The 26,136-nt window shown below is 41.1% G+C and overlaps 1 protein-coding gene across 1 annotated transcript; it reads right to left on the bottom strand.

Moving 5' to 3' along the window:
• Positions 1–3,138: 3,138 nt before the first annotated feature.
• FBXO33 (F-box protein 33) lies at positions 3,139–22,624 on the bottom strand. Its single transcript, XM_064423902.1, has 4 exons — positions 22,081–22,624; positions 15,662–15,772; positions 9,539–10,224; positions 3,139–5,534 (listed from the first exon to the last, which is right to left on the bottom strand). Exons 1-4 carry the CDS (start codon positions 22,587–22,589, stop codon positions 5,263–5,265), a joined length of 1,578 nt encoding a protein of 525 aa, XP_064279972.1. The 5' UTR covers positions 22,590–22,624; the 3' UTR covers positions 3,139–5,262.
• Between the last annotated feature and the right edge of the window lie 3,512 nt (positions 22,625–26,136).

Raw genomic sequence — 26,136 nt, 5'->3', positions numbered from 1 at the left:
GCAATGTCACTGGTACCATGGTATAATAGGTAAAGATGAATAACCATGATTCTCCACTTGAGTCCCCTCTGTTAGTGGCCTCATGGGTGATCTTTCAGCTCTCAAGCTCTACAGTGTGGCAGTGCTCCTGCCATGACACTGAGAGGGAAGAGGCAGCAGAAAAGCCGAGCAACTCTCCCATCCCTCTTCAAAAGCTGGAGTGGGGTAGTGTTTATTGAAGATGTGTACAGGGGCTTTTTATGACCTGGGAGGAAGGAGTCACAGCTAGGATATGCTCCAGCACAGCCCAGCCCGTGCCTTTGAAGACTTATGTCTGCAGCAAACCAATAGGAGGGGTGTGTTTTTACTGTGTCAACATGAATTTGGTTTATTAGGCTTCATATTTTAACACCAGTATTAGGAAAATGCTGGGCAGCACAAAAGCAGAATTAAAAAGTACAAGGAAGTGGCAAACTGCAGCATTAACAAGTTTTTGTCTATAAAAGGAGTTGGTGTGGTACCTTGTTCACCTCTTCAGGTTCCTGTGTGGTGCTTCCCTGGCAGGAGTGGCTTTTGCAGCAGGCACAGTGCACCCACCTGCAGCCAGGGCGGGGCTCTGGACAGAGCCAAGCTCTGCTTTTACTGGTGACTGTACAATTAAATCTTCTGCTAGGAGCTGCTGGCTGTTCTGACAGTTTGGCTTCAGTTTGAAAACCATGTAAGGACTCAGGTCAGTCATTTGGTGAGGGACCCTCTGAGATAAAGAAGCAAACTGGTTTTAGCAACCCCCAACTCAGCAGATCAACCACCAGCCTCCATTCTCTGCATGCATGCACATATAACACACAGTTTCTGGCTTTAATGTAAATGCAGCCACCACACCCCATAATTAGAAGTTACCAAAAAAACCTCCAGCCCACTTTTTTTGTAATTGCTTAGGTCAAGTCTGCCAAGGGAGCATTTTCTCTTGTAGCTCAGTCTTCCTGCTCCTACCATTGTTTCCATGTTGGCTTGTTTCAGCTGTAGAACTCTTCATTCCTACAACTCCTTTATCCTTTCTGCTTCTAGTTTAGTCCTCAAAGCATTAAGGTAAGCAGTTGTACTCCAGTGATTCAATGACAGATTCTGACAACAGACATTTTAAAGCATCATCCCTGTTAAATTAACCATGTAGTTTAATGTGGCTGTTGCATCAGCTTTAGCCAATTAGTAGATGGCTATGGGTTTGCCTGAGAGACTTCACAAGGATTCTCAAAGGAATTACTGTGTTGTCATCAACCCTAGGAGCAACCAGAACTGCTAAATACAGCCTTGCCCCTGCAGAGAGAACCAGGGTATAGCACAGAAATCCTAGGCTGATAACACTGCCATAAATCTTATTCATTCCTTGCCAACTCACCTGGGAGGCTGCAAAAACTATTTATGAATGTATCTCTTGTTTTCTGAGCAAACACAGTATTTTCTCCATGTGGGTTAAATATTTGTTCTAAGTTAACTCTGAAAATTCTTCCTCCATCAAAACAGTTCCTCAATGCCCACAATGATACCGAAAGCTGCAGGCAAAAGGAAAGATAGCTAGACTAAGAAAATGCAGGAAAAGCATGGATTGGATCATCCTGCAGAGAGAATGGCATCATTTGAGACATTTTCCCCTCCCCAGTAGCAGTCCAAAATTTTATTTGCAAATTTGGAAGCAAGCTCAGGTTTATGTAATAGGAAGCAGGTAGATGGTAATCTGTCAAATGTAGAAAGGCCACACTAAAGTGGATGTGGGGAAGTCCCTGTTCCACCCACCCCCAAAGAATAAGTAAAAGAATAAGTTTTGAGATGAAGGCTTGTGTTCCAAGCTCCTGCAGCTGAACCTAAAATGCAAAAGACTAACTCGACATGGCCATCTCTTCAGGAAATACACAGAAATAACAAAAGTAAAATTCCTTTTGGGACTATGCAAGTTCAAATTAATTTCACAATAGTTTGTAAGGTCCCACTCCAAATGCAAGAGAATACTAAGATTATCTTAATTTCCTAAGATCACATCACTTCAGCTTGAATCCCTTCATCCTGGTATCACTAATAAAGATTACTGCTGAAAATACAGGCAGACAACAAACCCCACGTCTATTCCTAAAACAGGAGAAAAATCAGGAGTGCCTTTCTCCACCACTGCTCAAGGAATGGCTTTCACCACACACTCCTGCTTGAATGGACTCCTGAAGTTTCCAAGATAGAAAGATTCTAGCCATCTCTTTTAGGTACACTGACTTCTTCCCTGAACACAAGCCACACCCAGTGAGTAGAGGGCTGCATGAACAAATCAGAGCTGGAGCATTCTAACAATGCACAGCCCTTGCTAAGGGCCACCCCTGGCTGCAAGTGCAGTGAGTGAAAGGGCTGCACACCCCTCTACTGTAAAGTGGGCTGCTCCCCCTGCTCCTCATCTTATCTTTCAAGATTAAGTTAATTAAAGGAAAGCAGAAAATAGGTTAGACCACACAGATTAAAAACATATTTATACAACAGCAAGGCACACGGGTTACTTCTCAACTCTGTTTAGTAAGGCAGTTACCCATAAAATGCAGTAGCTTGCAGAGATAAAATTACCATTCTGCAAATGTTCAAACCAGAGGACACAGAATTTGTTTCTGGCTTTTTCTGTGTGACATCCTGAAATCTTGAATCCTTTACAACCAAACTTCAGGTTCAGATGCTGAGCAACTACCATCAGATTTATCTGCTACATAAAACTCCCTTCTGATGCCGAGCCCTGAAAGACACCAAAAGAAGTCCCAATATTTCACTTTCCTGGAACATGAAAAGCTGTAACTGTATTTACCTTATCTTAATCATCCACAGCGTCTCTTCGGTATGTTGGCAAGTGATCTTGCTTACCAAATCTGGAAGATCTAGGAAACTGCCTGAACAAGCAGTGCAATTTTCACACTTGGCAGCAGCTTGGGCTATGGTAACACGGAGTTCAGAAGCTCGAATAACGTCCGTGCTTGGCACGCACACACTGACCAGCCACTCTGACAAGCCTCACAGCACAGTCAGCCTCTGCAGGGCACAGCAGCTCTCCAACAGCTGAGCAGACATTTGCAGCTCTCATTCAGAAGGCACAGCTGTGTACTCTGAGTACGGATAAAACGTCAAACTGAAGCGTTGCAGGTATTCATAATCTATTTAATAGTGGGACACCAAAGAAGTACTACACATTTTTCTTGAGCACATTAGATTTTGATTTAAGCAATTGCAATTGATGAAGTAGTTTCTCAAAAATAGTCTTCTATATTCTACAATCCACAGTTTACTGTATCAGTCTAATAGGTCATATAATGATATACTGTTTGTGCTAACTGGTTTGATCTTTAGCAAAGCATCCTTCCCATTCCTCCACCACCCCAAAAAATGTTGACAAAATTCAGCCAAATTTAAAAAAATTGTGTGACTTATTTTAGATTTTTCTGCTGACCTAAACACAATGGGAGCTACTAGTTATACACATCTTATGAACGATGTTGCATTTTAATTCTAAAAATCTTCATGCTGATAACAATAAAGTATTTTATACAGCGATCAATTTTTAATGCTTTATTCATTGATTAAAAGAATATAACATTTAACATAAACCATACAACATCAGTCATCAATTCAAACATTCAGCTGGTTTCCTTACATTTTCTGTCAGGAGTTTTTTTTTAATCTGATCACATTTATAAGATAAAATCTCACCACATCTGGCATATACACACACTGTGCCAGTGGATTCACTCTACTGATGTACATATAAAATCCGCATGGTATGTGCTCACTGGAGACAAAACAGCGCACACCTGTCAAAAGGTCATTTTAATATAAGATGGTAAAACCATTTGCAAAACACATATAAACTTTTTCCATAAATAGAATCATATCTGGACATCTGTTGCATAAATTGTGTTTTCCAAAGCTTACAATATAGCAGCCAGGTCTCAGCACTGCTGGGCACCCACGTTGGCCACTTACTTTATTATTGCAGACTGTCCTTTAAACATTAAATGCACAACATTCGTACCACTTAAAACTGGGGTCAGGTGGAAGTCTCACAGAGACCACGTCTGTACCGCGGTTGCCCTGAAACAGTTACATCGGCTTCTAAAGCCTCTCAGATATAACAAGATTTTAAAACATACTTCATGGAATGTTCTTCATGCATCATAGCAGCTCATACCTGTGATAGAACAAGCTTTGTATTTGTTTCCTTTCCTTCCTTTACATTCACTATTCACAGTGAAACAGGTGCATGTTTGTTAAGAGTTCTGAGGTTGCTGACTGAGCCACAGCACAGCTGTGTACCACAGGTCGAAATTCGACCTTATATATTACAATCTAGCAGTATCTGGCTGGCCAAAAGTTGGCCTGCCCCTGCCAGCATGTGGGCACTTCTTCGTTTTTAATCTATTCTTTGGCAGCTGACACAGGCGCTGACAGAGAAAATCCAGTGACTTGGTTGTTAGGGATTTCACGACTAATGTTTGTTTGCAGGTGTAGACCTTTGTATTGAAATCTTCACTGTTATGCGTTTACCTCACCGGAGCGCACATTTCTTGCTTTCTCCTTTTAAACTTTGGCCCAAAGCTAACTTTTAAGGAAGATGACAGAACATGAGAACAAACAAGGAGGAGTTTGCAAAGAATCCAAAAGACTACAGCTTTATGGAGTGGATCTGTAAGTGCAGGAACCTGAACCGCTAGTGTTTCACACCGCCGCTTAGCAGCTAAGGAAAGCCGGGAATGGAGTTAAGCCATGCTGCAGAATCCGCACGTGAAATCAAGCAAGGTAAGAGTCTTACAGTGAACAGCCCTGGATAGACTTCTCGTCCCTTAAGCCTATTAAGTAGCATGCTACTGGATTAAGCACACAATGACAGCATAGAGATCCACTGGGCTATGGATATGGGTATTAAAAACAGTTGGCTCCCGAGCACAGGACTCCAATATAATAGCAAAAGAATTCAAAATGCAGTTACTCAATTAAAGTTAGCCGGCAACCTCAGACAGCCTTTGGCTGTATCTTTGCAAGGTTTGGTAGACAAGTCCATTAACCGTGAAAACCCTAAACACTGCCACTTTCAGCTTCTAAACCAATACCCGACTACGTTCTTTGATCAAGAAGTAGAATACACATATATAATTCTATATAGCTAATACTGATTAAACACAGCACAAAAGGGGTTAATTCACACTACCGAAAAAACATAATAGGACCCTACTTGCATATGTAACCACAGGAATTGTAAATAAGGAGCTAAATGCCTTCACTGAAGCTTTGCATCTCTCTGTAAAAGTGACGGGTTGGCTCAGTGAAGACACTGAGCAGCTCTATGTCCATGACAGCGTGCCAAGGGCGACCCAATCCGAGAGATACTTGCTCAATGAAATTGTGTACTGGATCCACATCCTGGTCAGCCAGTTCTCCTTGGTCGAATTCAATGCTTTCTTCTGTGACTTCCAGTACTTTCAGGTCAGAGCCACGAAGACGAGCAATTGCTATAAGATTATGAGCCCAGACTGTGTAACCTAAGGGGAAAGAAAAACAAAGTTGTTCTGTCATTTTCCTACAAGGTATTTTCTTACTCTAGAACTTCGTACCAGACCATCCCAGTATCTCTCCCAACTAATTCCATCATGTTCCATCTGGCAAAATTCCCTAGGGCATGATGGGGGCTTTCTGGTGTCAAGTGGTGAAGCTCCCATTTTACACTCTGAATAAGGAAGTATAAAAATATTTCAGATAGTATTAACCTTTTCTAGATCTTTTTCTCCTACTTGCAGAGCAGTGGACTACTGTAAGTTATATATAAAACTTCAAACCTCCTGTGATCTACTGTGTAATAAAATTAGACCAAAAAAAAGTGAGTTATCAATTAACTGAATGCATAAAAGGAACGCTTTAAAACTCTGCTTACGCTAGAAAAAATATTTGCTTTCATTGCTTTAGAAACTACTTATTAAATAGGAACCAAGCCACCACCAAACAAACAAAACGTCAGCATGCACACAAACTGGAAGCCTCTGCGACCTCTTCATGTCACCCCAGTGTGTGTGTTTATGTACATATTAGATATATCTATATATGTAAGATAAACTACATGTATCTTGTTATGCTGTCTGAGATAAAATATAATTACAAAGCTTCCCTCTCTTGACACTATATATTAGCACTTCTCTTTAAAAACTCCTACTCCCCAGTTACCTGTAAGCTTTCTGTGGCCTGGCTAAGAGAAATGCAAAGTTCCTCCTATTCAGATGCAAACCACAGATGGGAACTTCCCTTTTGGGGAGCTCTGCCAAATCAGCCCTTCCACTGCAAAAGGCAAGGCTCATTTCTGCCATGATCATCATTCTTGCAGGTGCTAAGCTCCTTGGTGAGATGCCCAAGCAGATTCCAAGTAAAGCTGCAGTCTGCACAATATTTGAACTGGGAAAGCTAAAGTGCTGAGAAGTAAAAGCTAACTGTGGTTTGGTCCTCCAACAAAGCAGTTAACATGCTCTACATCATAACATCTCAAAATAAAACAGATAGAGAATGAAGAAAAGACGTCAAAGTAATAAAGAAAATATATTTCTGTTCTATTTTCTTTTACTTTTTTCTGTTGTGTCTCTGGAAGTAAGTTGGTTAGGGTAGGTGTTCAACAAAGAAGCCTGCACATATCTGTAAGGCTCATTTCTGGTATATTAACCATTAGGAATGTGTCAATTCCCACAATCTTCATCTGCTGGATACTTCACCTCCAACACAACCGCACATCCACAGAAGATGAAGCTGTCTTAATTCAGGCACCTTAATTCAGTGTCCCTTCCTTAACAGGGACACTGAACTCAATGGAAAATTCCTCTCTGTATGATGACACACTCCTGTCAGGACATGGAGCTCACACCACCTTCCAGTTATCTTGACTATAAAGGAACTTACCAAAGAAATCTTTGAAAGCAAGTGCAAGAATAAAAGAAAAAAAAAATAGCCCTGCACACAAAACCCCTTTACCATCATTTTGACAGGTATATGGTTTTTGCTGTAACTTTTTATGGTGAGATCCTCTACCCACTAGAACAACCATCTTATGCCCAACCTAATCTCATTTTAAATGAATTCTCCTTTCAAAAGCTCTGTCTGAAATTTCTTTGTAACCTCCCAGCTGCCAAAAAGTCTCTGTCCAGCTAAGTATTCAGAGGTAACAGGAAGTGATCACTTCACTAGTGGTATCACTGAGCAACAAAATTACCATGAGCACACTGTAATTTATTCTTCCTTGCTAGTAAAAATTTCAACTTTAGTTTTGCTCATGGACAGAATAAAACTTCACCACAATATTTATAACACAAAGTCATAAAAATCCATGTGGAAGTATCCTTCCCTTAAGGAGGAATTAAAAATAAAAAAGGCCTTTGTTCTCACAGATGGACCATGCTTTTTATTCACAGTGCCAGATCATACCACTATGGTATCCTACTGTCTCCATCCCATCCCAAATGGTCACACACTCTTTACAACCCTTTCTTCGTTCTGCAAGAATGTATTTAGCATCTGCCTTCCTCTGCCTCCTGGATTTCCACCATTTCTTGGAGGCAAGACAATGACTTCCCACAGAAGACAATCTCAAGGCAGCCCATATAAAGTGTCCTCAGCATATATTTTGCCCTTCCTCTTTTGGTCAATGACAAGTGGCAACCAAAAGTAGATGGAAATAAAAGCTTTTTCAAAAGCAAACTAATACCAGAAGAGAAAACATACACATACACACAAAAGCCTGAGAAGCACTGGAAGCTGAAGAATAACCACTTCGGGAGAGAGAAGAAGAAACCTGAGCACTTCAAGCGTATTACAGCACCTTGAACAAAACCACCTTCTTTTCCTGAAGGAAACTTCACAATATAATTATGACAATTGGAGCCAGAAAACATTATATGGTAAACCTCAGGGAATCCAAGCATGAGGCTAAGATGCTGTACTGGATATTTCTTCCTAATAGTGTTCCATCTACAGGAACTGCTCTCCAAGAACGATGCTTGCAGTATAGTACTAGAAAGGTTATGTCCACAGCTTAGAAAAGTTCAGGAGGCATTTATAAGCAGCTCAGCTAGCTTCTGCTGAAAGGAGAGGGAAAATAAGGCTAAAGAATGTGAATTCTGATGGAACAGCAAGGTGATATTTGGCCATTTTCTCACACAGGCAGACACAGCATCTCTCCAAAGAAAGGTGGTGTAGCAACAACCATTTGCTAGACAGAAGCATAAGTGACATTTGCTTTCCCAATACTCTGCACAGACTAATAGTTTCTACTGAATAGACACGTGCTGATATGAAATGATACTTACATTAGCTTATGTTCAGATGTTTTACTAGCTTCTAAAGTTAGATAATATATTAGAGGACTTTTCTGTAGCAGGAGAATAATTTAAGGTAACACAATTTTAATTTTTTTTAAAGGTCCTCAAACATGTATCCAAATTTTAGAAGAAACTGCTAAAAGCCACACCTAGACTGGTACAATAATGTACCAGCACCCAAAATCTGTCTCACCTGGAAACTATTAAGGAGAGGCAGCTCAATTGAGCATGCCTTTCCTGCCCCCAGCAATGATTTTTCAAGTAAAAGACCACAGGGAATAAAAGACCAAATACAGCAGGACCTTCTGACTTCAACCAATGGAAATCTGAATGTCCACCTCCTGCTGCTGAAGGTCTCCTACGTTACTGAACAACTGGAGATTTACTCCCCCAAGCACTCTGATGAAACACATTTATTCTTATGCAACACAATAGCCACTGCTTAACTCCTTCATGAATCAGCAAACTTAGTCTTGGTAAGCTGATTCCAGCACAAATAAAAAAACATTATTCTGCATTATTTCAGTTTCGGGTGCCTTAAAATGTGCCAGACTGCTGTAATTTCTACCACCAAGGTCTCTATTGATGACAGAGCTGAATAAATTCTAAGTTATTTGCTACTATAGGGCAAATAAATAAATGGGATAAACCTAGCTCTGGTGTTATTGGTGAAACCAACGCACTCAAGTGAGGCAACACCCTCTACATATTCTTCAGCCTTCAACTGCTGGCAGTCTTACCAAATTGGTAACATATTTCTTCTTCTCAGCTTTGGGGCACTTAACCCACGTTATTTACAAACAGGAAGCAAAATCATCTAATCTTGCCAGCACATGAGCTCACAGAAAAACAGCCATTGTTTTCAGTTCACATACACATAACCAGTCACTTAATGGAACTTGCACAGTGCAGACCACTGGCAGGATAAGCCTTCTGGAACACTCACTTCTTAAGTTATCCTCATTTCTGTGAGGAGTTTAAGAAAATCCTAGGTGACTTCTCAACAGAAGTTAGTAAGACACAAGCAGGTTTAAAACTCATATACAATAAACACCTTCAACAACAGCACGTATAGCAACAGTGCAGCAGTCTTTTGTACACCATGCCACTAAAACACACACTATGATTAGAAAGGCTGAAGGCTTGTAAGCATGTAGAAGTCACAGACTATGTCCATGCAATGTGTTACCTACCATGAACAGCTAGGAGAGACAGTCTTGTGCACCTCCAGGCTAATAAGACAAGTGGATCTTCATTCCGGTTGTCACTGAGATCTGGGAAGGCAGACATATCTATCACATCATTCATTAGTATAAAATGAGTGAGGAACTTGTCATACTGCCTGGATATGAGATCAACAACAGCTCCTGAAACACAAGTGACATAGCTGTCAAAGTGAATCCTCTCTAGGGGGATACTGGGCTTAAGAATCCTTAACATATCATCACTCTTGACATCAAAAGCCATTATATAGACCCGAAGATTAGTGCTGTTGCGAGTCAGCGCCTGCCAATTCTCATCTTTTGGCATATTGTCCAATGACTTGTGCATTATGGAAACACTGTGGACCAGGAGAGACAGTCGATGCAAAGGCACATGGTTGCTGTCAGCCAGGACTCTTGCCATTTCAGCTGTAAAATCACAGAAATCCAAAGCGAGCGAACGCAGATTCACAAAGCGCTCCAATTCAACCGCAGTGATAAGAGTGGTATTACCAGGGATGTGGTTGTCCAGTAAGCTCAGATGTTCCATGGTGTTGGCTATGGGGTTTGATAAGGAGGACAATGATGTGGGAGTTACTATTTGCAGCATTAACCCACAAGACAGCCATTTCAATTGCCTGCTATTGCCTAATATCTCTTCAAACAGCTGTTGGATTCTGTAAGTAAACAAAACAGACAATGATCCTATTAAACATGGTTTACTCTTACCAACTGCATACCATTCAATTTTTTTATTCAGTAATTACTCTTCCTTCATTTATAGCCTTATTCTGCAGGAAGATGCTATTATTATAGTTCAAATGAACTGCAACCAGACTGCAGACCTCCCAGAGCATTTTAGCATCCGCTGCACTTAAAAGGTTAAAATTGTAAACTAAATTAAATATGTACTTTGTCTTTCAAAAACGGTGACACACTATGAACCTTCATTCATGTATTTTCCAGCATGTATTTAACACCCTCCCACATACATTTTAAGGTTATGGAAATAAGAAAACCTGTAATGCTTTTCAAATGCAGCTCTTGTTTTTAAAAACAGCTTTTTGTATTTTCTAATTTCTTCAGAACTGCAGATTTATATGGAAAAAAAATTTCATTTTTGAAATGTGACAGAAACACCATGAAAGGTGACAGAAACTTAATTTTGAGAGTAAGTTAGAATGATGTGAAATTACCTGCTTTATTTGTTCATTAAAGGGTAAAGAACAAACATACAAGAAGATTCTATCAATAATTCCAAACGTCCAACTAACTGGATTTTCAAAAGCCAACAGGTTCATGTTTTACCAAAACAACCTGGACCCAGTAACATTTCAATCTCAAATTATCAGTGCCAGGTTATTATGAACTTATTCTGATGCACTCAACCTCTCCTACCCCTTTTTTTAAAGTGAATAGATGTTCTTTACGTTAAGATATTTTGTTCAACAGGGCAACAGAAGTATTTTAAATTTTCAATATTACATTCAAATTGTACAGTCACATTCTAAAAACTTTCTCCATATAAGTATTTTTCAAGTCTTCATTCCAAAGCTGTAAAGGCCCAGAAGAGTCACTCCTGCCCAAATGACAGGTGTTCTTTTAGCATATTAGACACATGTGTAGGTTAAGTATTTGATCTCAAGCCCTGGTCAGCATTACGGAGAAGCAGTTGAGCCAGGCCATGACATCAAGAAATAAGATCCATTAAAAAACCAGAATTTTTTGTTCCCCACATCAGGTAATGGCTTTGCATAGAATACTTCTTCTTTTATGAGGATCTGTATAGTTTATACATCTAAGCAAAAAATAATTTAACAATTTTATTCTCATCCACATAATTTTAATAGAGATAATGTCCAGGCTAAAATTAAAGGTTTAGGCCAGTATCCTGACTGACAACAGAGAAACACTGTTGAGGTGTTTCTTAAGGTGACAGAATAGGGAAAGCACATAGGGATATTTATCAAATATCTCTCTAGTTTCCAAAACTTTGTAACTCGGCTCTGAGCAGAGGCAGCAACTCTCAGAGACTTCACTTCTACAAATTCATCCAGGCTCCTCCCTTAGCAGAGTAAGTGTTTAGCAACCATAACACCCAATAATAAAGAACTTTGCAGTGTGATTATCTCCTCTTCTTGCTTCCTCTCAACCTGTCACCTACTACCTCTGATGCCCCATAACCCTTCTGTTGTAATAAAGTTGAAAGATCAGTCCTCACTCATCCTCTCTCTTGGCAAATCCTTATTCATCCCCTCCCTTGCCTACATGTGCTTTCTTCCTTCTCCTATGAAGGTATACTAGGTTTGCAAGGCCTGACTTCACCCAAATGGAAAAGCTGGTGTGGTTACTGCATTTATTTTACACCTCAGTTCCCAAGGTTTTACCTAGGATAGTCATCAGGTAAAAAGACTTCAATATTTCCAGATTTCTCCAAATATTTTATTTAAAATTGAGGACTCACAAGTGTGACACAAATGAAACAGTTTTAAACAATAGATATAACCCACAGACAGTGCAGTTTTTCTATTTTATTCCTAGATTCATTTAGAGTTAAGAAGAACCTTATTTGATCCTGGCAATGTTTGTTTCATAATTTTCTTGCCAATGCTTAAATTGAAGGCAGATTATCTCACAATCCCCCAAAGAAAAAGATTCTACCACAGCAATCTCAAATTTCAAATTTCTTCCAAAGACTCTTCCCTGCCCCCATACACATCTACAAAAGGTGCTGTAATGGTTCAGCAATGGTAGAATTTATTTTGTAATAGCCCAGGTAATCAATCTTAATAGTGGTTTTAATATTTTACAGAACTGTTAAAGACAAATTAATTTTGAGGTGTTCAGTAGAATACTACCATCTATATGCCTCACTGCACTAAAAATCTCTTTAAATTGGGGTTCTCATACACTTAAAAAAATCTGAGTTTAAAAAAATACTGTTTCAGTGCCTACAAAATTTAATAAAAAGAAATATGACAGAGAACTTTGCAGCTCTAGGGTAGCTTTTATCTCCAGTGGGAAGTGCAGTAAAAAGTTTTTAAAAGAGAGAATGATTTAATGCAATCAACTTTTTATTACAAGCATCAAAGTATTTACACAAGTATGAAGATTTGTACTGCTAGTCTAATGACCTGTAGGTCCTAAGAAAACTTTTTCCAGTTTTTAGTCAGAGATCAAACATGTCAATAGAGAACATTTAACAGCAATAATTTCTGAATTGATTTTAATACCTGCTTTTTAAAAAGGCCAGACAGAAAACACTATATAAGATAGAAATAATTAATTTTAACATATTTCAAATAATTTTTTAAACAGGCTAGCAGGTTTGTTTTTTTCCTCCCCTGCAAATTCTTTTGCACATTCTATTTTTCATAAACAGATTGCATCTAACTGGAGTTTGCAAAAATAGCCTGAACTGCATTCTAAAAAATAGATACACGAATTCTTGGAAATTAACACCTACTTTATTACCATATTAATTTTACCTCAACGTCCCAGCAGGTACTACAACATTTATGCTAACTTAACACAATTACTTCAAAGGTTACTTATAAAACTGAAATTTGAGCATATAACAGAAACTACAAGCAGAACTCACTCAGCACATGCCAAAAAGCAATGCAGCCTCCTAATGTCTCAACAAGTGTCATCAGCCCCCTCTGCTCCCTGCAGGCAGCAATTATGGGATGGTCACCATGGACCTGTAACCTACAAATTATTATACTGAAACAAATTACTTAAAAAATAATTTTTTTAACTGTACTTTCACAACTGATGCCCCAAATGGTCTTTTCATCCAGAGGACAGACCCAAGCCTGACTAAACAGGCACAGTTAGTGTTTAAGCTCCCAAACCAGTCCTAACCAGGACTGAAGCACATCCATGACCCTGGACAGGAAGCAAACAGATTACTAAGGTCCATATGGAGGCCATTTGTTTAATTAAATACTATCAATCAAAATACTTAGTTTGGTTTCCAAAAGAACCAGTTTAGCCTCTGTTATTAAACAATCTGAACCACACGGATCAATCATGAGAAGCAGAGTTCAGAAAGCCACAATTTTAGACAACTACCCTTTACTCAATTAAAGACAAATTAACTGTTTACAATGAGCATCCCAACACTAAGAAAGAGTTGTAAAGAGAATTTTAGAAAGTAACCAGGGACACACATGCTATACAGAAAAGGAATAAGCATCACAAACCCATGCAAACGTGTATTTTTATAAATATGCTCCAAAGCTTCTTCTGCCTTAGGACAACTCCTAGCCTTAAACCTGAGGAAACATCCTAATGGCTCTGTAATAGCTGAGATTCCACCTACAGTCTGTTACACCCAGCTCAAAGTCAGATTTCAGGAATCATGACTTTTTTTCCCTGACTGCTTTAATGCAGGAAGTTTCTGAAACACCTACTAAGGTTCCTCACCATACAGGTTCCAAAAATCCTCAATTACCAGTAACACTGTCTCCAAATGTTGCTTACACCTTTCAGTGTTAGTTATCAGCATCCACGTTTTGCAACTTACTGATGCAAACCCCAAGGAAAAATACAAGGTTAAGAAGCCACAGAGATTTACTTTCTGAACTAAGTCTGCTACTAGTTCTCAAACTTCAGACAACTGAATAAAACACTGCCAGCTTTCCTTTAAACAAGGACTAGCAGGTCCCAAATACATTGTTCTATTCTAGAAAAAAAAAAAAAAAAAACAACCAAAAAACCTACCAAAAATAAGCTCCCTCCAAAAAAAGAAATAACAAAAAACCAATATCCCTGCAAAAAAAAACCCAAAAACCAACCAAACAAAAAACTCACAACAAGAAACAAACACAAAAACCCAACACCAAAATTAACTAAACTAAAAAGAAGTAGCATTTATTTGTTCATTCCAAAATGTGCAAAGGTTAATATTCATCTAAAAGATGAACAAGTTAGATAATCAGTTTTGAATGGTTTGTGGCTCCAAAATGTGAATACTTGCTTGAAGAAACGTTTGCCCATGCACTCAGCTGAGTAAACATCTAGTGAGATGGCTCCCTTCAAGCCCCTTTGCAAAGATTTGATTATGTATTTTCACAAAGGGTATCAAATAAAGGAGCTTTTACCAAATGAGCCTTTTACCTGCACACAGCACTACAGTACATATGTTGGACAGAACCACAAATTGCTCCAAGTTCTGCATTGGAAACATAACAGATGACAAAGACACAGTATGTGACTCACAGCTCTACTTGCACTGGTTTACAAATTTAGGTCAGGACCCAACATTCAGTTTGATGACTGCGTTCACGTACATACATTAATCTGATAATATGCCTCCACTGGCTCTAAAAATCACTCAAAACAAAAAATAGTGAAGACCTAGAGTGGCTGTACTTATTCTATGCCAAGCTACTGAGTGAAAGATTTTTAAATTGACACAAAATTGTAGCATTCAGGTTTTATTGTACTCTAGCTAACTTTTCCAAAGAAGAACAAATAACTGTTCAGATTATAAGCATTCAAGGACTGTCCTGTAATGTAATAATGGCAGACTAAAATACACCTCTAAACTATACATGCACATTGAGAGCTGTGATCATTCCAGAATTCTGCAAACACATAACCCAGTTTTCAGATGCAATTTTAAATAAGTTGTAGCAGTTCTGTGTTTCAACAGTTTCTCTGTTTCTCTCTCAAGTTTCAAGCAAACTTGAAAAAGAATATCTACACAAATATGTTTTCAACTCTTGTGAAATACAACAGATTACTTCCTTTTCCAATTTTTTTTATGTACAGCAATAGTAAGAGGTGCTGGTAATAGCTCCTCACCCTTCCTCCCCTCTTGTGGCATTAACATAATATTGTTTCTAGAACAGAATGAAAAGAAGAAAGGATTCTCACCCTACTGAGAACAGAAGAAAAAAAACCCAACAAAAATACAACAGCCACAATACCAGACTACTTCATGTAAGTAGCAGGAACAAGAATTTAGATTTTCACCCTGTTAAAAAACTCAAAGATTCTCAGTCACATTTCTCAGGAATCTCTGTGTTCTGTCATCTATTTTTATTATTTTCATTATTATTATTATTATTATCCTATTTTTGACAATTTACAAATATAACTTACTGCTTAATCTTCTTGCCATCAGGGTCAACCTTTCCAAGGTAGGTATTTGATATAGTTCCATGTTGCTGCAGAATGCTTATATCCCCAAAGAGACTTAACTTCTGGAGGTTCCTAGGAAACAACAAAATGAAAAAGAATCTGTACACAAAACTAAAATGGTGTAGGAAAGCATTCTGGATAAGACAAATGCAGGCAATAAACCCCACTATTACACAGAACACACAGCCTGTGTTGGGAAACTTACTGTTCTGGAATGCAGGCACATATGGAACTACAGAAAATGAGACTGAAGTATAAAGGGGAAGAGGATACACAAACTGCTGAAACCAGCTGTAAGGGCAAATACTGCTTTTCAGTCAGCACAGGAGTATTTTCAGCAAGCCTGCAGCACCACAAAGAAAACTCAGGAGACGTTTCATACAATTTTTAATCCTTGTAAAATGTGTGTTAAGTGTCACAATGAAAACATCAAATACTTATTCCTTTCAACATTTAACACTGCATTTAATGCCCAAGTAGAACACAGCTACTAACAACCCTGCCTGAGCACTTGCATCAGCTGGATTATAAATGGGAGTCCAAACCTGCCTCAATCATCACAAACCTCAGACAGGAAAAGCAAAAGCTCTCCACACCCTAATCAGTGTCTAATTTCTGTTACAGTAAAGTAGGAGAATATTTTCTAATATTCCCCATCAGTAAGGGACAGTGGTCCACCACAACGTATGATTTTAACTTTTAGAAAGGATACCTAAAAAGAAGTGAAAGAACTTCTGAGTTGATGCTGAACATGACACAGTGCACTAGACTAGTTCAGTTTTCTGACTTTCATCTTTTCTATTCCTAAAACAGATCAAGAAAGAGGTATGCAAATGACTGCAGTTTTAAAGTAGCTGTATAGCATTGACTACAAATATGATAATTTTTGTAGCTAAATTTTGGGTTAACATTTCTTTTGTTTATATAGGCTATAAATTAGATTTACTTCTAACATGCAAGGGCTAGTCTGCAATTGATAATTAACAAGCCAGAAACTCCAGTTTCACCACAAATGGACACATAAATTAAATTAATCCTAAACAGTAGATGTCAATTAACCTGTAGCTTGCAATTACATGAGTTACCATAAATCCTTATTTCTTCTGGCTCACAAAGCATATACTAGTATTTCAAATCAGCCTTGAGGAAAATGCAATATGACTACCATGCTCAAAGCACAGGGAAGCCCTGGCACAGTTCACTACCTGCACAGTACAACCCAATATTCTACCAAGAAAAGACAGGGGCAAAAAAGCATTAAGTAGGCAAGTTTTACATTTTTTAGTAGGTATGAGTTGCAGTCTATAATTGTTATCTATCATAAATCATAATTTACCTGTTTTGGAGTTCCTGCATTCAAAAAAAGCACACTGATTGCCTGAAATCTATCCACTGTTGCACCTGCTACTCTTTTTCTATAGAAGAAGAACAGCTTAAAAGCAAGAGCCACAAGCTTCATATAAAGTCTGACAAATACTGGAGTCAAATACCTAGAATTTACAACTGAGTCTCAAATTCCAAACATTTAATATTTCACATTTTAAATACACGCCTATTGTACTGATGATACACTAAAATAAACTGAGCCTTAAAATATGATCAATATTATACAAATCTCACTAAGACATTGCCTGACCATACTAAAGAATAAGTTTGTCAGGGAACCTAAAACACTGGCACACCCAACTTGAAAGTATTTTGGGCTCTTTTTTCCTCAGAAGCTGTAAGAGATAGTCTGGTATGACAGGGAAGTAGCAGAAACCTCCACCAGGTGTAAAAAGTAGTGTTCACAGCCAATGCTATAAGTAACCTTTATCTTTTGATCTTGGTGACTTATTTATGAGAGTCAAGAGCCAAAATGCAGTCTCAAGAACAGCTGTGAATCACCTCCATATTGACATCAAACAGAGTCAGTTTGTGCCACTCACACCCCCAGCCAATGCTACAGTAGGATGTGGGCAGGCGTTAAGAGGACCACCAAAGCACAGCACACACAGAACATTAATTACTAGCACCCCACACAATTTTACTTCATCTTTTTGACTGCCATTTCATGCAGTACAGAGACAAATGGAAAAGTTCTCTGCCTGTAAACTTCACCAATGACAATATCCAATTATTTTTCCATTCACAGCACAGTTATTACCATCAACAAGTCTGATCACAGTTCAACACAATGTTAGATTTTTGCTACTATTTGCAGTTTTATATAACTCCACGACATTCAGCTCACTGCCCATCTTCATTTCAGAGAGTCTATAAAGTGATTGCTATTTAAATAAAATTATTTAAAAGTTACTTATCTTTTGCTAAAAGTCATAATGACATCTTAATCCTGTGTAGTATCCATACATACAGCTGGGGGAAAACTTGTGTTTTGGAAGGATTTCTAAAACATTTCTTTTCCACTAGCTCAAATAGCACACTAGAAATAATAAGCTTTTTGCTAGGCTCCATCTTCAGTTTTGGTCAGTCTTTTTTAATACCCAATTTAAAAAAAGCACAAAATGTCCTTGCTTACATTCAAGGCGAACAAAGTGGCAAGGCACATATTGTATTACTACACTAGTTTCTGCCAGTTTCAGCTGCCTCTTTAGACCAACAGAAAACAGTCATTAGAAAACATCAAAACCAGATGCAGCCTACTGCTTTGAGCAATCCACCAATTTTTGGTAACTCCAAGAGATACCATACTTCAGCAAGATACCACAGTCTTATAGTAATCTGCATTTTTGTTTCCATAGCAAAGATCAAACAAGGCTCACAAGAGGAAAAGAGGGGTGTGTCACTACCTTCCTATCTTCCTTTGTAAGCAAGGAAGGAGGAGTAGAGGAGAGAATACTTTGGTATCTTAGAGTTACATAAAAGAACAGGATTTTCCTACTGAATGATCACAAGGTGCTTATTAGCTGTTGTATGCACGTAAGTGCAAACAGAAAGTTTGTCACACTCCCACCCTGCCTTCTAGAAGTCAGTTTTGAAAGATCAGTTCAAGAAGTGCAGATCATAAAGATTTAAGAAACATCATGCCCCCACACACCCTTTTTCTCAGTAGTAAGTAGAACATCAGCTTTTAAACATTTATAAGCTTTGTAATTTTGCTGTATTTGCTATCATAAACATAAAAGCTTATGGAAAAGTTACAGATCACTATAAATGCTACTTTATTACCTTTTCATTAAATAAATTATAGATTCTTAGAGCTCATCAAGGTCCCAGTCCTATTACTCTATATGCTGCCACCCACAAAACAACTTGAGCTTTGCTTCAAATATGAGATAGACCTTGAACATACCTTTTTGGATGGCTGGCAGCAGGAATATTTGTCAAAAAAATTTTAGTTGTTTTTAAAACAAGTTGCAGACAAGTTGTGATTTCCTTAATTCCATCAGAACTAGCAAAGGTCACTCCAGAAAATATTTTCCTACAGACTTAACACACAGATTTGCTTAGAAACTAGCAATTTTATGTTGTACAAAAAATGCTCTTCGTAGTAAAACCATACATCATTCTCCTTTAGCCAAGAGCGAATTTGGAAATTTCATTACTTTTAGTAATTACTTTTCTTAGGTCCTGCAGTATTGTAAATCCTCAAGGAAATCTGTAGCCATTTAAAACACACGAGTTTTCTTGCAAGGAGGAAGGCTGCTACTGCATTGCTTAATAATAAATTTAAAACCCCAGAACAACATTACACAGTTAAGAAACAGCCTCACAAAGGCAGATTTCTTCCTTTTCAGTTCTGAAGTGTAAAATGGAACATTTTTTGAACTTATCTGCCAAAAAGCTATCATAAGGGCTGACAGGAGTTATGAAAGACTGTCCTGTTCTAAACTTAATTCCAAAAGGAATGCATTTACAGCAATTCAGCCACTGAAGAAGCTAAAAATTTCCATTTACATTATTTTGGAAATTCCAATTGCTATCTTGTGTACAGTGAAATACAGTGAAAACAAGAAGGAATTATTAATAGTTCTTCAGTTACAGATAAAAAGAAGCAGAAGAATTAATTATGGACTGCAGTCTCTCCTTAGACAAAACTAATTATCAGGCAGGTGACAAGGTCTCTGGTTTAGACATTAGGTGGTCACAGTAAGACTAAGCAGCAATTTGGCATATGTCCTCACCTCTTCTCAATCTCAAAAATCTACTTAAAGAACTAAAACCCAGTGTTCTACCTGAGAACTAATAATTTATGGATAGTTACTTTGCAAGGAAAAAAAACCCCTCAAACACCAAAATAAACTAAACACCTAGTCTGTTCAAGGGAAAAAAATGAATCTATTCTGAAAATAAAACTGAAAAAGGTCGAGTATTTAATGTAAATTATGCCACTCTTCCCCTAATTTTTTTAATGGCCATTAAAAAAACCTGCTGTAATAATCAGGTACCCTGTGTTCCCTAGTCATGCATCATTCATTTCAAGCCAAAAGAGCAGCATATAAATGATTTAGAAACAGCAAGAAACTATGGCAATGCAAAATCCTAACAAAGTTGGTAACTATTCTTTCCTGTTTTACCACCAAAATTACAGTAATCTACCAGAGAACAGGTACTGGAGAAACAGCTACTTCTGCACAGTGTTTTACTGCAGTCCTGAGTCCCACTGTGCATACAGAATCTGTAAAATGAAATTCAGAAAGCAAGTATCCTTATACAGATTTCAGATAAGGACATGGAGAATTTTTCAAAAGAAAAAGTGTATCAAAAGCCTTCTCACATTGCAGTTAATTTTGACAGCCTCGTACTTTGGTGAGGAAAAAAAAGAAACAATTTCGTTTTCTAACAACACCCCCGTGCAACAGCTCCTATAGATACTACTTATTTTAAAATTCCAAGCCCATGTCATGATATCTGTCTCAGATCACACAATCACTTCAACATTTTTTCCTCTTATAAATACTATAGCTGGATTTCCAGGAGCTTCAACAGTTAAGTGAAAGCTCCTGAAACGCAAGAGAAGACCAATCAAGACAGACGATCACGATTCACACACCAAAGATTCACAGGGCAAGAAATAAATTAAGATAAAGGTGAGCTGGACTAACGAGCTGTTTTCTGAAGGGAGGTCTGTAACTCTCAGTCATCGCAGCTGCACCACAGGAAGTACCTGCTGGGGGCAACCGAGCAGAGGAACTGAAAGTGAGACTTCACACACTACATTTGCATTCGTTTCTAACCAACGAGGAATCGCATTTAAAGTTCTCCTGCTACAATTCAAAATAAAGACTCAAGGAAGGCCTCAAGCTACTCTCTCATACCTCTGGAATCAAAGGGGGCAGTAACAAGACCATGACTCAGTTGCAGACAGTTTTCTAAAGGCCATCCACAATGTTTAATTCATCCCAAAGATGCCCTGAAACACTCGCAGCTTTTTTTTCTTCCCTTGATAGGTGAAGCTATATGCGCACAGAAAGGAAATAATATTAACTATTTCCTATCCTAAAACCTACAAAGCTTTCCACACTCATCATAACCTAACTGCAATATCCTTGTTTTCCTGTCTTACTTGCTGACTAGAGGCCATATATTAGGATATCTGATTATTATCTTATTATCTCTATCACACCCCCACACAGTGAAGAGAATGCAAGTATTTTTGTCTTAAAGACCTCAAAGCTGAGGAAATTATCTAACCTGCCAAAGTAAGCGTGTGAAAAACACATCTTAAATACAAACCACAGGAAAATATTTCTATCATTTAAATTCAGTTAGGCCAAGAAAGTCCTACGTGTGAACATTTTTTTCAATAAACAAAAGAACATGAAAACCCCTCAAACCTCAGATAAGCAGGTAAGACGAGAGGTGGCATGAAAGCTCAGCTTTTCTACAGCGGAAAACCTCATTGCTGGTAAGGTGAAGGTATTTTATTGGGGTAGTAATTCAGCGCGCCAGAGCTGCAATTTTAACTCCCCCTTACTAGTTTCTCACGACACACTTTTTTGCTACACAAGGCTTATTTTAAGTGAGACAGCTGTCTTGTTATGCAGTAAATTCAGACTCCTGGCTCTCACTTTCTCCGTTCGAGCTGCATTCCCCGCTTCCATCCAAAAGACGAAGAACTTTTTATTACCGCAGCTGTATTTGTTTTGCGTATCGACCAGCCGCTCGCCAACTGGACGCCGGAGCGTTTATATTCCTCCTCAAGCTACACTACATGATGAAAATTTGGTAGTGTGAAGCGGCGCATCCCCGTTTCTGCCCGACTCACGGACTCTCTCACACGCTCTCGGAGCGGCTCCGAGCGCAGCCCCAGCACGAACCGGCCGCCGCCGGCCCGGGCGTTGTTTCCGCCCGCAGAACCCGGCGGGACCGGGCCCGCGCGGCTCGGGGGCTCCGTGTGCCCCACGCCCGGCACCGCCGCCGCTCCCCGCCGGTACCTGTTGTTGCGGACGCTGCTCAGGACGCACAGCACCAGCTCCAGGTAAGTCCTCAGCAGGTCGAGCCAGCGCGGGCTCAGCGGCGGCGGCGCCTCCGCGTCCCCCGCCACCGCGGCGCCCTCGCCCGCCGCCGCCCCGCCGCCGCCGGTGGGGTAGTTGTCGGCGGCGAACTGTACGCGGAGCTCACGGACGAACCAGCCGCACTTGCGCATGAGGAACTCGAGGCGCGGGCGCTCGGCGGGCGAGACGCGGAGGCTGAGGCGGAGGCGCGGCCAGAGCGCCGGGTAGAAGAGGCACTCCCGCCAGTGCGAGCAGGCGGCCGAGGCCCGCAGCCGGTCGGGGGCCGCCAGGAAGGAGAAAATGTGGACCACCAGCTCGCTGGGCAGGGAGCCGGCGCCCACCGCCTCCCCGCACACCGACATCCCTGGCGCCGGCCCCAGCCCCGCGGCGGCGGCCCCGGGCGGCGGCCCCGGCCTGGCCTGCGGCTCCTGCGACACAAACAACAACATCAATGACACGGCGCGGGGGGGCGGGCGCCGGCCGGGACGCGCCTGCTGCCGGGACGCACCACCCGCGCCGCCGCCGGGGGGGGAGGCGAGGGGGCGGAGCGGCCGCTACCACTGCCCGGCACGGCGGGGAGACGCGGTTCGGACCACCGAGCCCTGAGGGCAGCGTGTGAAGGAAGACACGGCCGGCGCCGCGCTCTGTTTCTGCGGGGAGACCGGAGCCGCCGCGGCGGAGGGAGGAGCGTTCACCCCGCGGGGAAAATGGAACGTGCCGGCGGTGGAATGGGAGGCGGGGCCGGCGCGCCCGCCCCGCGGGGGACGTTGGCCGTTCCGCCCGTGCCGGCGGCGCGGCCCCCCCGCTGCCCGCCCGCCCCTCCGGCGGCTCCAACGCAGTGCGGCGAGGCTGCTGCCCGGGGCGCGGCCCGGCACGGCACCACAGCCCCGGCGGGCCCCGCCGTGCCGGGGGGCAGGCGCGGGACGGCCCCCGGCGGGCGCTCCCGGTGTTTGGGAAAACTTGGGAACGGTGTCTGGTGATGTCTGGTGGCGGCGGCGCCGAGGCCCGTATGGGACCGCACGTACGCCTTTGAGGCAGCAAAATTACCTCAGCAGCGTTCCTGCCGCTGCCGCGGGAAACGCGCTGACTACGCAGGAAAGGTGGAGCGCGCAGAGTCCGACATGTGACAGAACCCCAGGGTGCGAGCCTGGGGGATACAGGAGAAAATGCTCCAAATCTTACTAATATCAGTTTCTTACATCTTTTATAACAGCCGTGCCAACATCCGCTGTAGGTGTGTAAGGGGGACTTCTGTGCATACAGAGTTTTGAGAGAATTTAAAAGCCTGTTACATGCTGATGCTGTAAAGGCTGAAAAACAAAGTGCTGATAATTGCATACATTTTTATAATTAGAAAACAATTTATCGAAAGAGAATTGAGTACTGCCCGTATCTTGGAATAATGGACACAGATTCTATAACAACTTTATATCTTGAGTGTGCAGAAATGTACAAAAAAATAATAAAATATGTACGAATAGAAATGAAGTCTAGACTCCTCTGTATATGGAGTAGGCACACATTATAACCAGATTCATTAGCAATCAAATCTAAACCAGCTCTCTCCCTTTACTCCATGACTAGCTGTTTTTGCTGTCTCACAGCAGGGGTGAAAAAACAGCATCACTTATCTTTTCTTGAATCTGGTCCTGGGGGAAATGTGTCTTCCATTTCCCCTTGACTGCAGAAAAGGAGCCTGTAGAGGCAGAGGTTGCTGTGAAAGTAAGACTATAGGAAATTCCCAGCCAGTTCTCTCATCGGGGACCTGTGCTGCTTCACACACCTGCACAAGTGATTTGAACCAGCATAAACAACTCAGGTAAGCGCTGTGCTACTCCCACTGTGGATTCCACCAAAATTCCCCAGGCAGTCAAGATGCAAGTTCTGAAGCAGCCAAACTCATCTGGCCTAGGAGGATGCAAATGAAAGGAACTTATGCGCCTACATGTCTCCATATTTTAATATCTACTCAGCTACTCCCCATTGTTCAGCTGGTGATGAGTCAAAGGACTTCCAAGATTACTGAGTATCTTAATGTAAAACAGCATCAAGCTTTATGATTCAGTTCCTTTGGACTACCAAAGTAGCATCAAGAAAAGTTGGTTTATCAAGTTAGTAGTTCTGCATTTATTGTTACCTTTATTGGATTGTATTGGATCAGTAATAAAAGGGCATGCTGTGTTAGGGAAACTTTCCTGTCTGACCACCCTGAGCTACTCTGGCAGTCACGTTCTCACCCACCTCAGCTGGGACTGAAATCCCTCCCCAGTGGGCAGCCCCAGTGAGCCTGACTCCCCACACAGTCACACAGCCAGACAAGGTTTCCTCACCATCTCAACGCCAGGTTTCCCATAGCAGAGTCTCACTGGTCCCAATCCTTAAAATAATTCAGTCTTGATGAAGTAACTAAACAGCTTGAGCTGGGATCCTGAACAAAAACCTGGGTTTTTATACCCTCACGGTCTAAGCATGGGAACACTTGGGGGTCCTTGGCTCCTGCCGTGTCCGAGTGTGTGATCACCGGGTTGGGCCACAGGTCCCTGAGCTTGTCAAAGGGTTGGCAGTTCACAGCCTCTCGCCTCGGACTCCAGCCGTCCAGAGAGCTCAATCTGCAGCTGCAAACCAAGCTCCCTGCACTGAATACATTCCTCAGTATATTTCCACAGTACAGTGAAATGGCCTTTTACTGTTACTGCTGCATGGCCATTTAATGAACTCCAGCTTTTGGGATTGTGTTAAAAAAATCAGTCTCAGAAGCTGTTACTTGCAGTTTTGTAAGCTTAAATAAATGAATCTGTCTAAAGCTTCAGGCCACCACAACTGTGCCTGAGTGGTCCAATATGATAAATGCCAGACTTTATAGGTTCCCTGATAGAATCCATCTGCAGGGCCAGTATGGCACTGAGGCAGCCCAGTCTCTGAGGCTGTTGATTCTGGGTGTTGAATCACTTTTCCCTGCCTTGTACAACAGAAATGTGCTTCAGCTTGACTGAAAATTGATTTCACAGTGCAGGCTTTTGTTAGTATTAATGCAAAGCCTGCAAGCTGATGGGATAATTACCTCAGAAAAAGACATGCATCTAGCTTGCTTGCAGACTTTATGGAGTTACCAGGTGGCTCCAGCAGGTAGCTGGTCAATAGTCTTTTTGCTGAAGCACTAGGCTGTCAGTATGACTGTCAGTATGACTCCTCCATTAAGCCACTCACTGCACATTTAAAGCTGAGGGAGATAACTGGGAATCTTTATGCTGCAAATCAAATTTTCAAATGTTCTGAAAGGCAGTGAAGCTGTATTGCACATCTTGGAGGGGCTGGAAAAAAGAAACCGTTCCAAAGTAGTTCAAGGCAAGAGATGACAGTCATTTACCAAGAAGTGACCACAGGTTTTTTTCACAGTCTGCCGTGGCTCAGAAGAGGCTGTGCTCTGAGGGAGCCTCAGGAAACCTGATTTTGCTAGCCTTGACAGCTGCTGTTGGGTTGCTGCCATAGCACGAAGGTTTTCACTGCCTACCAGCACCAGCACCAGGAGTGTGCCACGAGGAGCTGTGCTGGCACGGGAGTCAGGAGTCACGTATGGCTCCAAAGCCACGGGCTAGCCACAACCGAGTTAAAGTTTACAGGACCTGAAGGTCACTGATTCAGCTGCTAATGTCAAGAGCAGAGGCTGCCAACTTCTTCAGGTGCTCTGTTCTGGTCACGTACAGGTAATGAGCTAAAACCAAAGTGCAAGTTTTTAAAATTACTCGGTCCTTTATAGGAAACCGGTGCTTCCACATATGCTGCAACAACCTGGGATCATGTATCTTCCGTGGTAATTTATGTGGAAAAAAGGAGCTCAGCAGAATGAACGTTTCCATAAGGTTCCGGCACACTGTACGGTAACAATCCATACAAAAAAGGTTTACTTGAAGAGGAATCAGGCTGCAGCTAAAGCCTGCAGTCCGGTAACGACCCCATCGGAACCGGGGACACCCCGAGCACGGCGCCGCTCTCTTT

Source organism: Passer domesticus, chromosome 6 (genome assembly GCF_036417665.1).
Source record: "Passer domesticus isolate bPasDom1 chromosome 6, bPasDom1.hap1, whole genome shotgun sequence".
NCBI classification, from domain to species: Eukaryota; Metazoa; Chordata; class Aves; order Passeriformes; family Passeridae; genus Passer; species Passer domesticus.
The sequence above is the reverse complement of the archived record's forward strand: the minus strand, read 5'-3'. Positions and strand labels throughout refer to the sequence as shown.

Excerpts from the sequence above, each read along its gene's own strand:
- FBXO33 (XM_064423902.1), bottom strand. The coding sequence starts at position 22,589 with ATGTTGTTGTTTGTGTCGCAGGAGCCGCAGGCCAGGCCGGGGCCGCCG. Across the intron at positions 15,773-22,080 it reads AGCAGCGTCCGCAACAACAG|GAACCTCCAGAAGTTAAGTC; the intron begins GTACCGGCGGGG and ends GTTGTTTCCTAG. Across the intron at positions 5,535-9,538 it reads GTCTCTCCTAGCTGTTCATG|GTTACACAGTCTGGGCTCAT; the intron begins GTAGGTAACACA and ends CTTTCCCCTTAG.